Below are 13,541 nucleotides of genomic sequence, written 5' to 3' on the forward strand. Positions count from 1 at the left end.
AATATTTTCAACAACTCTTAGGGACAAGCCATTATTTCATGGCTCACTATTCCCATCCCATCTTCCATGGTGACACTGCAAGATGGGCATGTACTGAAGGCATCAATACATGAGGGCTCAGCAAAGAGACAAAAAGGGCAAGGTAAAAAAATAAAAAATTACCTCATGTCAGCTTGCAAAATTCTCTTTTCAAGGCAAGTTCCCTGATCTACTGAATACACCAACACATTCCCATCTCCAGCAATAATGTCAGCTGGAGTTAATTGAGCATCAAAATAACCAGGATCAGGAAAAAATAGCTGAAGCCTCTAGAGGCCAGGAGGATTTCAGTATTAGCCTCACCTAAGACCAGTCTGAGCAGAGACCCAACAGAGCTTTGACAGTCACCTTATTATATACAGAGAAACAGAGCCTAGCAAACTAAAGAAAATCCCAAATTAAAGGTGAGCTACTATTCCCTGGACACAAATGAACAGCACATCAAGAGAAATTACCATTGGGTTTTAAAATTACCATTTATAAGCAGCTCTTCCAAATTATCAGGATTCCTGGCCAGCTGCAGGATGAGGGCAGAGCCCCTCACCTTGTCAGGAATGTCCTCGTACAGTAACTCAATGTACTCATCCATGTCATTGATGTTGGCAACTTCATCAATCTGAAAGCAGTCAGAGAAAGGCTTTCACTGAGAGACAGGGCAAATCAACACCAGCAATCACAATTCAGTTGTCACACCAAAGGGCACTCAGCTGCTGAGTACAGATCTAAGGCAAAAATTAAATACAAGTTAAAAAATCCCAACGCAGGCAGAATGACTGCCAATGAACAGCAGGAAATCTGAGGAGATGTAATTCCCAAAAATCAAAGGATGTTCAGGATGTCTTGTCTGATGTTGCAGTCCTCACTGGCTGTCCTGCTGTGTGCTATACTTGGAGGGGTAAGTATGCAAGTCAAATATTTTACCCTTTTTGGAGATAATTTTTTCCCATTGTGCAGTATTTCCAAACCAAGTTCTTTGTTTAAAAATCAAGAAGCAAAAATACCACAAGAATTCAGCATTTCCTCTCCCCTCCTCCCTTTTGTAACTGCCTACTGAAGTAGCAAACAGGGTTTAACATCAATACTTACCTCTGTTCCTTCAAATGGGGGTGGATCTTTTGGCTTGCTGGTTTTCTCTTTCCTTTCTACAAAGAAAAAGATGTGGGTGCAGTTAAGTTACACACAAACACAGACCAAACACATGCCCAGTGTTCTTATAATGAGTTAAATCAAGGTCAAAGTCCTTTGTGTCCAGCTGACCTGCCAGACTAACACAGGTTTCTGAACCCCAGCAGTCCTAAGGAGTAAAACAAATCCTCAGCTGCCTTTTGACAACTCAGTCTAAATGATCAGTGATAACCTTATCAGCTGGGGAGATAGAGAGTAATAAACCTTAGAACAAGCCTAGAATGACAACACTCACTCTCACAGTGAGACATCAGCAGCTTTGATTCTGCTTGTGCCCTGTGACACACCCAGACACAGAAATGCAGAGTGAAAGAGGGTTAAACATACAAAGCTCTTACAATCAAACCTCATTTCTAACATAAATCTTCATTTTAAATTTGTCTCACTAGGAATCCAGTTTGAAAACAAAGCTTACCATCTCAGGGCTGCAAGAAACCTGGGTAACCTAAAGGTAATATAGAATCTAATGTTAAATATTCAACTGTGCCCTGAGCAGAAAGTTTAAGGTGAACTTAAGACACAAATAGGAGCACCAATAGGCCAGGAACTTTAGATGATGAGATGAGAGAAATACCCCAGGCATCAAAGCTTGTCAGGCTCTGAGAGTCTCCAGCTTTACACACAGCCCAAACTGAGCCTAGGCACCCTCTGTACCCTTGCAGGAGGTGATGGCAGAGATCTTTCTAGAAAGATCCCTTTAGAGACTTTTGATGTCACTGAAAATGCAGATTCAGTATGATGAGGCTTCACCCAATAGCCAAATCTGTACCTCTCAAGTCCTGCTAAAGCACAAGGCAGCCAGTAAGGAGCATCAATGCTAAATGTAACTAAATAATACAATGAATTTGGTTACTAAAAAGGTAATTTCCTCGCTTCAAGATCATCATTATTTCCAAGTGTGATAAAGATACGTTTCCTACTGTGCCATCCGCAGAGAACTGGTACATCAGGCACACTGGGCTGTCAGCCAGGAACACCTCAGTATTTGCTCAAGGCTGAGGCACCCCAGGCCCAAGCTGCTGTGTTCCTGTATTTTTTACCTTTCCCTGCTGAGGAATCCCTGCGGTTCTGCAGGTAGTACAGCAGCTGCTCCACTTCTCCAAGCTTGGAGGGGTGAATGAGCTTGCATTCTTCAACAACCTTTCGAGCCAGGGAACCAATGTCTGTGTTTGCATTGAGGCTCTTCAGCCGAATTCTGCAACACAGACAAGCCTCTTTTCAGTTTTTACAGTTTTTATCTTCAGTCTTTTGATTGTGTTTATACAATCAAGAATTTCTCAAAGCAGAAATGATCCTGATACACCCAGTGCCTGTGCCTTTCATGTGCAAGTGGTGCCTCTGAACTCCAAATGGCAAGCAAGTGTCAAACAGATTTGGGGGAGTGTAACTGTTCACCAGCTGACAAGCAGCAACATGAAAGGCAGCTGGATGAACAGATCCCTTACAGCCATCTTAGATACAAAAGACAGTAACTGATTTGGATATGTCCCACAAAAAGGGCACAGGACCACAAAGGAGTATTGGAGACAAAAAAAGCCCCAAATGAGAGACAGTTCTGGGTGTCTGTCTGCACAAAAAGGTTCTTTTGCAGTGCCAGGAGTCTCCCACAGCAGCCAGGTCCACAAGCAAAGAGCAGGAAGAAATCTCTGTGGGCATTAACAACAGGCTGGAAAAAAAAGGAATTCCACCATCATGAAGATGCAAATTATGTTGATTCATTTGACAACACAAGTGTGCTTCTGATATTTTCAAAAATTTGAGACAATTTAAGGATTCTTTTCTTTCCCCCCCAATTATTCTTCTAACATGCACTCACACAGGCAGCCACTTCAGTTCAAATTTTCAAAGAGAAATCAGTACAGAGATAAAACCCCCCTAGAATAGATCCAACCTTGCAGCTTGAAAGATGAAGTTAGGATAATTCTCTCGGCTTTTCCAGTGGGGAATATTTTAATGGTCTTGAAAGAAATTAACCAGGCAAAAGTGAATTGCAGATAAAGCAGTGAATTCACTGGTTGGGCAGATCAAAACAACAGGAGAGGCAACAGCTGGAGCTCAAGGCTGTCAGGAGGTTCAATGGCACTCCTTGCTCCAACATGAACTACCATTTGCACAGGAAACAATCACTTTTCTCTGCCTCAAATACCCATCATGTAAAACAGGAGTCATCATTTTCCTTTACAAAACACCTTAAAGGACATGGCTGAAAAGCAATTCACAACGTGTGTTTCAGATGTTAACCTTCCCAGGCACGTGTTATTATTTCCTGGCTTTGAAACCCTCTGCTGGTCCAGCACTAAGTTCCACAAAGATTATAAACTACAATTTCTCAGAGTAGGTGGTACTGTGAGTTATTGAATATAGAAAAATTGAAATCAAATATCAGAGCTTGCTATGAGCTTACATTTTCTGACATTCCTTGCGCTCCCCCAGCATGGGGTCTCCCAGCTCTCCCAGAATTGTTGCTTCCACTTCATAATGGACAATGAGGGCTTTCTCAGATGGATGCACATCTATGTTACCTCCTTTTACCTTCCTGCCATAAAGGGGAAAAAAACTGATTAAAGGAGAAGCTCAGAAAACACACCAGAGTAGAAATCAGGTACCTGCTATGCAGGCCCTAAACCCAAGCAGTGCTTGGGTTGCAAATTCCATCCCACAGAATGTACCAAAGCCTGGTGGCATATTCTTGGTTATTACCTGGAGTACAGAAATATCCAAGCCACTGGTAAAGCCTTACTCACAGAAAGGAGGAAAGGAATCAGAGTTATCCTATTTCAGATCAAAATAATGAATAAAAAGATGCATTTCACCAAGCAGGTGAATTTCCCAGTTGGTTCCCCATTACCTTGCCAGTATTGACAAATCTTTGTCTAATGCCCTTCACTTAGTGCAGTCCTCTACAAATGGAATTTTTTATCATTCTTTTGGCTAACTCCCAGTAGTTACAATTCCCTGAGACTGAATTACAGATAATTTGTATTTCAATTGAACTACTCTCTTTTGAAACACAAACCTGTTCTTCACCTCATTGTGAATCCCTCACTGCTGCCAGGCTTGAGGGATTACAAAAACCAACAGCTGCCATCAAAAGCTATAAATCCAAAAGGGCCTGTCCTGCTCTCTCCTCCTTGTGCCAACAATTCTGTGTCCATGCAGATCCAAGCTCCTGAGGAAAGGCTCACATGGATGAAGACACACCTCATTTCTGTTTCCAAGCAGTGGCAGAACACATCCAGAGAACACAGGGACCTGTTTTTATTTCTTGGTAAAGATGACACTTGTCCCTTGTCCACTTGGTACAGTCATGCAATAAACCAGGCTGCTAAACACTGCAAATTAAAACCACCTCCAAAATGTAGGTTTGGCTTTTGGGATTTGGGGTTTTTGTTGGGTGTTCAGGTTTTTGGACAGATCATGTCCTTAAAGAGAATTACAAGAGGCTTCACCAGTGGTCATATCAGCATCTAGGAGATAGCAATGACATTAGATCAGGAAAAATTATTTTAACCTCATAAAGCTGGAAAGGCCAGGAAATCCAGATGCAGCCTGTGCTGTAAGCACTGTCAGCAGAAAATGTTTGAAATGTGTCTCCATCTAATCAGCTACCTTGGTGTCCAGTTTTCCTTCTGCAGGTACAGCTGCAAAAAATACCTTTGTCTGGAGATACAGCTGCAAAAAATACCTTTGTCTGGAGATACAGCTGCCCAAAAACCCCACAAACCACAAAAAGGTCAGGAAATGAAGAGTTCAGTTCAACTACCAGCCTTGCAAGGACATAAAGCTACACAGAGCAAACAAAAATATTTCTCTAGTGCTGGAGGGTAACATTTTCCATGAAAGCATGGCAAAACTCCCTTTATGACTTGAGATTTTTTGAAGAGACTCGGGTTTATTCCCCTTCAGCAGTACCTTGAAGCAGGTGTTATTGTTTTTCTTTCAGAGGGATAGATGGGTAAACTGAAGAACTTAGAGCTGCAGAGACTTTTTGCCCTCTCACACTGACACACACCCTCTGTGCCTGAGCTATTTCTGAGCTAATGAAGTCACAAATCAATACACAGCCAAGCTCCCTCTCTGAAAACCCTGCCTTGTGAAATGCTTGAGGACCTGCACTACTCCCCAGCCACTGAAATTGGTTTTTATTTGGAAAACACTGCATTCAGATTGTCAGCATCACAAGGGAAATCTTCATTTACAGAAAAAAAAATTCCCTCAAATCTACAAACACATTTACTGATTTTCTACACATCCTGAGTCTGTAAATCACCTCATAAAACATTTGAAACTGCAAATATTATAATGAGTAGAAACAGCAATGCACTGGGGAGCTCTCATGCACATCAGCCTGTCCTTTCACTCCACTGCTTGCTTTGTCAACAAGAACCCAGCTCAGTTCAAGCTTTAAAGAGGAAGGCTTTTTTCCACAGACAAAAGCTGCAAGCTGAGCTCACATAGCCAAAGCTGGAGTGTTAATATCCTTTATTAACTAATTCCTTTAGAGGGAAAAAGCAAAAGCAAACTGCCCTAATGGAAAGTGGCACAAAGCACACGTGGGTAAGGCTGCAAATTCAATAACAGATCCCAGCAAGTGAGGCTGGGTGGGAGGGGGAGTGCCCATGCAGGGTGACAAAGGGGAACAGGGAGCACATGAGCACCAGGCTTGCACACCACAAACAGCACAGCAGGTAGCTCTGGGTTTGTGCCCCCAAAAAAGAGAAACAACTACACCTGTTGCAGGGATGACTACAAAAAAAGAAAAAAAAAGATTCCTACAAAATGGCACAAACCGAACAGGTAAGGCTAAAAAAACAGGCACTGCTCTAAAGTTACAGCTGTTGATTTAATTAAGGGTGGCATTTGATTTTTTACCCATCATGACATTGCTATGACAGAACTGACATGCAAAGATTATCAAGAGGGGTTTTTCCCCTGCACTGTTTTCAACTATGGAGCTTAATATGTGGCATGTAAGGGGAAAAAAAGTAAGACCTGGACAGTCTAAACAGGAAATTCTGCAAATACTAATAAATGGAAAGGAAGTAAAAAACAAGAGCAGGAACTCCTTAGGATTCAAGACAGGATGGATAAAATCACCAGCACGATAGGAGGAAGTGACACTGTCCATGTGTGACACAGGACATCTGCACAGAGGCCTGGATGAGCTGGCATCTTTTGGGATTGATTCACTTTTGCTCTGAAACAGCTGACAGAGATCCAAGAGCTGCCAGCTCCCTATTCTTTATGCTGCCTGGTCTCACTACCAAACAGATAAAAGGCACCATTCATGTATCACACCTGCAACACCAAACCCAGATCATACACTTTATATCCCACAGTTACCTCTTCCATTCAATACACCCGCCCTGCCCAATCTGCTATGCCATACTGTTGACATCTCCTCCAAATCAGTCTCCCAGCTGCTCTTGAACCTGGCCTTACTGTCTCTTATCCCATCCCTGATCCCCAAAGCAGCCACCTGCACCTAATACAAAATGATCCCCTCCACCCATCTCCTAATAGCACCGATTCTCCTTTCACCCTGCTGTCACTGCAGTGCCCCATCCCAAACACGCCATAAAATGCCACCACAGCCACCCCCAGGTCAGAGCACCCTCTAAATCCCTCTTTCTCCTCCTCAGCAGCACCCACCCCACCTCTCTGCCCAGCCTGCCTTTGTAACCTTCACTCATCTTTAACCTTCCCAATGCTCATCCAAACCTTGTTCCCAACAGAGTGGGGCAGGCTGAGGGGGGACCGCCCAAACAAATCTGTCTGCCATTCCCTCACCCATCTCCCCCAGCACACCACAGCTTCCAAACCAGCCCCTCCTCATCGCCATACCTCCACCCACCTCATCATCACTCTCCCAAAACACTCCATTGTCACCTCCCCAATCTCCCATCCATCCCCAAGTCAGTCCTCAGCCTCACACTCCACCCCTCAGCTCCCCCATACTGCCCTGCAAACACCCCGCAACACCTGTGCCGCGCACCCCACAACCTGACACACTCCATCCACCCTCGGCACAACCTGCCGCGCCCCAACCGCCGCGACAACCCCCGCCCCCACTCCCCTCACCCCACTCATCCCCCCGGCACGAACCGCCGCCCCTCGTGCCCGTCCTCCCCGGTTACCTCTTGAGGTACCGGGCGTCCTCGCCCTGCATGGCGGCGGTGAGGGGCGCTCGGGGGCCGTGAGGGGATGGGATGGGATTGGGGGGGGCGGCCCGGGCAGGGCGCGGCCCCGCGCGCGCGGTGCTCGTTACCAGGGAGAGCGCGAGCCCCGCCCCGCGCATGCGCGCCGCCCTCACCGCCTCCCCTCCCCGGCCCCGCCTTTTCCTCCCCGTTAGCGCCCCCTGCAGGTGCGGGGGAAGCGCTGCCCCGCCCGCTGCCGGCCCCTCACGGAACGGAACGGCCCGACTTGAAATAAAGAAGCTGTGTTGTTGGGGTTTTTTTTATCCCCTAAATATGTACACAAAATTTAAGTTTATAAGCTTGAGAAACGCTGCGTTTCTGGGCGTCGATATGATTCAGATTATTAGACGCTTGGCTGAGAGTGAAAGGTGACCTGACCTGAGGACAGTAGAGGCTGGTGGATTGGTGCCCTTTACTTAGTCTTCTGTATTTGTTTAATTCCTAATTATTTTGAAATTGATATCACTACCACTTCCTGCCAAATCATCAATTTATTTTTTAATTAATCAGCAAGTTTTTTGTGGTCAGAGGTGCTTCAGCACACTGCCAGCAGCAGGACCTGAGGGAGAATCTCAGAACATTCACAGAATCACAGCACGGCTGGGTTGGACAATCTGTGGGTTGGGCAGAGTCACCCCAAGCAGGTGACACAGGATTCATCCAGGTGGGTTTGGGAAGCTACATTGTGAAATGTTTTTTTCAATTAATCAGCAAGTTGGTTTTGGTGAGAGGTATTTCAGCAGGAGTGAGGGAGAATCTCAGAACATTCACAGAATTGCAGTACGGCTGGGTTGGAAGGGAACTTTGGAGATAGTCCTGGCCAAGACAGGGTCACCCAGAGTAGGTGACACAGGGATGCATCCAGGTGGGTTTGGGATGCCTTCAGAGAGGGAGAATCTGACACCTTCCTGGACAGCCTCCTCTGTCATGGTCAGTGCAAAGAACATCTTCATGTTGAGGTGGAATTTCTTGTGTTTCCATTCATGGCTCTTGCACCTCACCCTGCCACTGGACAGCACCAAAAATGGTCTGGCACCATCCTCCTGGCACCTCCCTGGAGACATTTCCATGGATGGATGAGATCACCTTTCTTCTCCAGACTAAGCTGTCCCAGCTCCTGCAGTCTCTCCTCATCCAGAGATGCTCCAGACCCTATGGTGCAGTATTTAGAGGAGGATTGAAGAAAAGCTCTTGTGATGTCCTGCCCCATTATGGGCCACCTGAGCTGGCCACTGGTCCTCAGCACCAGCTCCTTGCCTTGGTGTTTTGGAACATAATCTTCATTTTGGGTCACTGACACACAGAGGGCACAGGGATGACACAGCTGTAGCTCCAGACTCAAGCAAAGTGGCTGCAAATCCAAAATCGTGTTGGAAAAGTTATATATTCAGCCAGCACCTGAATTTTCTGTCCCTTAATCTCATTTACAAACCACTCTAAAGATCAAGCAAACAGCATCATATCCCAGAGGTCACAGAAAGGACCTTAATGGGCTGCAGTTTTCTGGAGTACTCTTTACAACTGAAAATTCTGTCTGCTCAGAGTCATAGGGGTAAGGCAGAAATAAATAATAAATAACAAAGCTTTTGGTTTGTATTGTGGCAAAATATTAAGAATAAATACTTAATATCTACAGATCCCATTAAAGACTAAGATTTTTTATACTTTCATAATCTGTAACAGAGCAGAATAAAATATTTTGTGGAATCCACACAGTGCCTGCCTTTGTTTTAACAGAAAATGGAAAAAGAAAGTAGCCTGTGAAATATTAAGTGCTACCTTTGTAGCACTTTACAAAACATTGCTAGAACATAACACCCTTGGTTACTTATTCTATTTTTATCACAGTAATATTGTCATAAAGAAAAAAAAATGCAGATACCTAATCAGAATGATAATTCTCCAGTGATTTCAGCAGCTCTCCTGATAAGCATAAGCCAAACATTAAACTCTTAAGCCATAAAAATAGTCTGATATTTACTGAGCACTAAATACCTGACAGTCTTCATTTATTTCACTATGAATTTATCTTATTTATCTGGTCACATATGCCTGTGAATGGAGTCTAGTTTTAGACATCTATAGAAAACAGGCCAGAGATTACAAGATGAGAATGATACAAAAGAATGTGAGAAGTGAAAAAATACAAGTAAAGGAACATTTATTCCAGTTCAGTGTGCCATGATGTTTGGGCTAAAACTTTGTCAGGACCTGAAGGGACAGAAGAGGCTGGAAAGAGTCCAAGTGAAATAAATATCTTAGCTTTGTAGGTATTGAGCCTACAAAGATCAGACAATTCTGCCAAATCAAACAATTCTGTTGGGCAGTGACAACCAGCTGATGCTGGGTTCAGAAAACCACGTGGCACAAACGCCAAACCCCAGGTACTGCATGGTGGATTCTTCTAAAATTCAACTGTAGAGCACCTGTTGCCTGAGGTTTTGTTCTGCAGCCTTGCCCTGAGCTTCTGATGTTGTTTTGCATAATTCCTTACATCCTTGTCCTTACAATGTGATGAAATTTATGGGATGGGACTCTGGATATCTCCTCACCTGCATGGTAGAAGTAAGAGGAGGAAAGAGAGGGTGGATTTTGAGGCAGAAGGGTGATCAAGTTGCAAGCAGAAGCTGGAATATACAAGATTTTTGTGTTTGTTCTTTTGTTTGGGTGGTTTTGGGCTAGTTTGGCTTTTTTTTTTTGTAGAACAGTTGCAAGAAATATGGTTCTGGAGTCAGCTTGAAGAAGAGATTTTTATTTTTTTGTAGTGAGGGAATATAAAGGAGGGTGTGAAAGAGCTTGGGGAGCTGTACAGAAAATCAGAATAGGAGGAGAATGGTGGGGAAAGATGAGGAGAAGCTGAGCAAGAGGAGTGAAGCAGGTGGGTAAAAATCAAGAGGAAAGAACTGTGGAGTGCTCCCATATGGTACATGTATCTATGTGTATATATATATATATAGATTTATGGAAGAATAAGCACAGATGGAGTAACTAACAATATTTTTATGCAAAAACTCCCCAAATTTATATTTTTTGATCAAGCTGCAGACATGTTATGAAAATACACTCAGTGACATTGGAGCAGCACCCACCACATTGCCTCATGGTAAACTTGATTTTATTTCTTCTTGTTTGTTCTCTTAGTTTTGAAAAGTACTGATGCTAGCAGTGATTTATAAGCCAAAAAAGGTGTTTCCATTGTCTTCAATAAACCTTTGGTATATGACAAGACTGCATATAATTAAATAATAAAAATATATATATATATATCAATATATATATTTCTATTTATTTTTATTTTTAAATATACTATACATATATTTTAAATATATTAATATGATTTTATGTGGTATGATATGATGTGATATGATATTATATAATGTAATATAATATAATGTAATATAATATAATGTAATATAATATAATATAATATAATATAATATAATATAATATAATATAATATAATATAATATAATATAATATAATATAATATAATATAAATTTAATGATTACATTCATTATATATTTTAATCTATTTTAATATATTTATTATTTCTATTTAAGTATATTAGAAATATATTTTAAATATATTAATATTATGTGATATATGATATTATGTGATATTATATGATATAATGTAATTAATTTAATAGAATACAACATAACATGGCATAATAACACTGAGCTAAGCAAATGCATCAATTTTCATCTCATTCAAACCAGGGAAGAAAATTACCTATAGGTTTCCATTGTTTCAGGTATAAAAAGAAACATCTGAAGATGTGAGAAGAAGCAGATCTCTTCATACAGAGTTCACTGTAAAGCAGACTGTGCTGTTTTCTTCTTTGGTCTATTGAAATCAGAATTTTTGCCTTCCATGGTGATCTTTGGTGGCCTTGTAGCTCCTTCTGGAGCTGGGGTTGTGGTAATGTAACCATCTCCCTGGATTTCCATTTGGCTGAGTCCAGACCAGGCCTTTAAGAGGGAATTTTGCTGTGAGGAAGGCAAAACAGCACCTTGTACACTGTCACAGAATCTTAGAATCCTGCAGGTTGGACAGAGTTTTAAGATCAAACCCAAGAATAAACCTGACACTGCCAAATCCACCACTAAAGCACATCCCTAAGTGCCACACCTATCCTGGATATGGATGTTCAGTGTTTGTGCTGCACTAGGATTTGCATTCTCCATTTCTCCTCATTTTCCGGCAACCAGCCTGAAAAGATTCAATATGGAGGTGTCCACACAAGAAAGGAACAGATGGCTTCTCTCTGTTTGTGTCATCTTGTGACCCCTGATGACCATGAGGGGGATTTCTTGTGCAAAATCCTGGTTTTGCTGAAATCAATGGGAGTTTACCACTGACCTCAGCTGGGACAGAATTTCACCTCTTAATGTTTATTAGATGCAGCAGGCAGAAAGCAGACTCATAGCTATAAAGGCTGTGACATTTTATGGTTCTGACTCTGCAACCACTCAAGCACATGGTTAATTTTGCCACAGTAATAAAGTTAAGCACTAGCTAAAGTGTTTTCAAGGAGGGGTCTCTTTTACACTTGAACAAGTCTATATTTCATCATAAATCAGGAATTCCTCTCCTTCTAAAGAAAAGGATTCTGCATGTGAGCATCAAATTGTTTCTACTTTGCACAACAATAATTGCCTCTTTTTTTCAGTTTTTGTCCAAAAAAGGCAAAGGGAGAGCAAGGAATGAGTACCTCAGCTGAAGTGGTGTTGCTCTGGTGACATTTAACTCATTTCAAATGGATTCAAGAGGGAAATATCAATTTTTCAATATTAATTCTAAATACTTCAGACACTTCATTTAAAAAGTGAAGATTTTGCACACCACTTTACAGCCAAAATATTTTTGTTAAGTTTTTAAACTATCATGGACTACACCAGCATTGTTCTTCATACCCAGGAAAACTCTTCTAGTTTTGCAGTATTTTTGTATTTGTTTCCACCTAATTTTAGCCAAAGCACATCAGGAATGTAGCAGAATGGAAGTACAAGGAGAGGCATTCAAGCTAGATGAATTCAGACCTGAAATAAAGCATAAAATTTTACTGGGATAGCACTTAACACATGGAATGACTTACCTTAGGATTTATGAGTTGATGCTTCCCCATTATTACCATTCTTTATATCAGGAGTTTAAGAAAGAGAATGTGGGTGAGTGTGGAGTAAATCCTTTCCCAGGGTCTGTCCTGATGCTAATTTGTTTTATTTCCATCGTGGAAGGAACCAAGCGGAGGCTGAGCTTGGGTTTGATTTAGTGCACTTGCCCCTTCGCTCTGCTTGGTGAGGGAAAAGCAGGAGAGCATTTGGAGCACCTGGGAGAGGCTGTCAGAGGAGGAGACCCATAGGAGGTGGAAGGGAACATGGGGCAAAGAATATTCCCTCACCCTCCCAGCTGTGCTTTCCAGGAGCCTGGAAAGGACTGGGGGAAGGAAAAAGCAGAGACTGGCTGGTCCATGAGTAAGAAAATAGGAGAAGTTCAGCTCTGGAAATTACTGGTTCTCAGGAGCTTCTGGGTTACAATAATGGAGGTTTTACAGTGCTGTTGAAAAAACAATCCTTCAGCTTTCAGCTAATTTAGTTACCATCTGCAAGCTGTTTAAGCCATTCCCCTTATTTCACTTTCCCCTTTTAATTTTGCTCTGTATGCTTTTTCTTCATTCCACCTCCTGTGCAGGCACAGAGAAGCACATAGGTGTGCAACTGAGAATTTTATAGGTGTGTAACTGAGGATTTTCTGTAGAGCAGGAAAACACCACTGTCCCTGATGTTCTTTGTGGGCTGCATTACTGTAACCCATCCACAGACTGCTGGTATTTTGTTGTGGGCACCCATGGCCTCTTCCTCACACCAATATATTTTATATAGACACAGAAAGAGTGAAATACATTTTTTTTTTTAAAAAGTGCTTTGTGGTACAAAACTCCAACATTGGCATTAGTGTAGATGTCTGAGTTTTATTTTGTACAAAACTCAGTTTTCTACTGGATTTCAGATTTCAGAGGTAGCATGTTAAAGTTGTCCTTAGCTCACCCAGCTGAGCATCTCACATGTTTCATGAGATTCCTCTGAAATATCAGTTGTCCTGGCAAGGCATAATGA

The 13,541-nt window shown here is 42.2% G+C and overlaps 1 protein-coding gene across 3 annotated transcripts in view; it reads right to left on the reverse strand.

Moving 5' to 3' along the window:
* The window catches only part of KIFAP3 (kinesin associated protein 3), a 64,998-nt gene extending 57,445 nt beyond the window's left edge, over positions 1–7,553 (reverse strand). For all 3 annotated transcript variants that reach the window (XM_074546434.1, XM_074546433.1, XM_074546435.1), the window contains exons 1-5: positions 7,362–7,553; positions 3,629–3,760; positions 2,265–2,419; positions 1,126–1,181; positions 514–655 (exon numbers count right to left, since the gene is read on the reverse strand). In XM_074546434.1, coding sequence (XP_074402535.1) covers positions 514–655; positions 1,126–1,181; positions 2,265–2,419; positions 3,629–3,760; positions 7,362–7,522 — 646 coding nt within the window. In that variant the 5' untranslated portion in view covers positions 7,523–7,553. The remainder of the gene's footprint in view (positions 1–513; positions 656–1,125; positions 1,182–2,264; positions 2,420–3,628; positions 3,761–7,361) is intronic.
* Between the last annotated feature and the right edge of the window lie 5,988 nt (positions 7,554–13,541).

This window comes from Zonotrichia albicollis, chromosome 8 (genome assembly GCF_047830755.1).
Source record: "Zonotrichia albicollis isolate bZonAlb1 chromosome 8, bZonAlb1.hap1, whole genome shotgun sequence".
Lineage (NCBI taxonomy): Eukaryota > Metazoa > Chordata > Aves > Passeriformes > Passerellidae > Zonotrichia > Zonotrichia albicollis.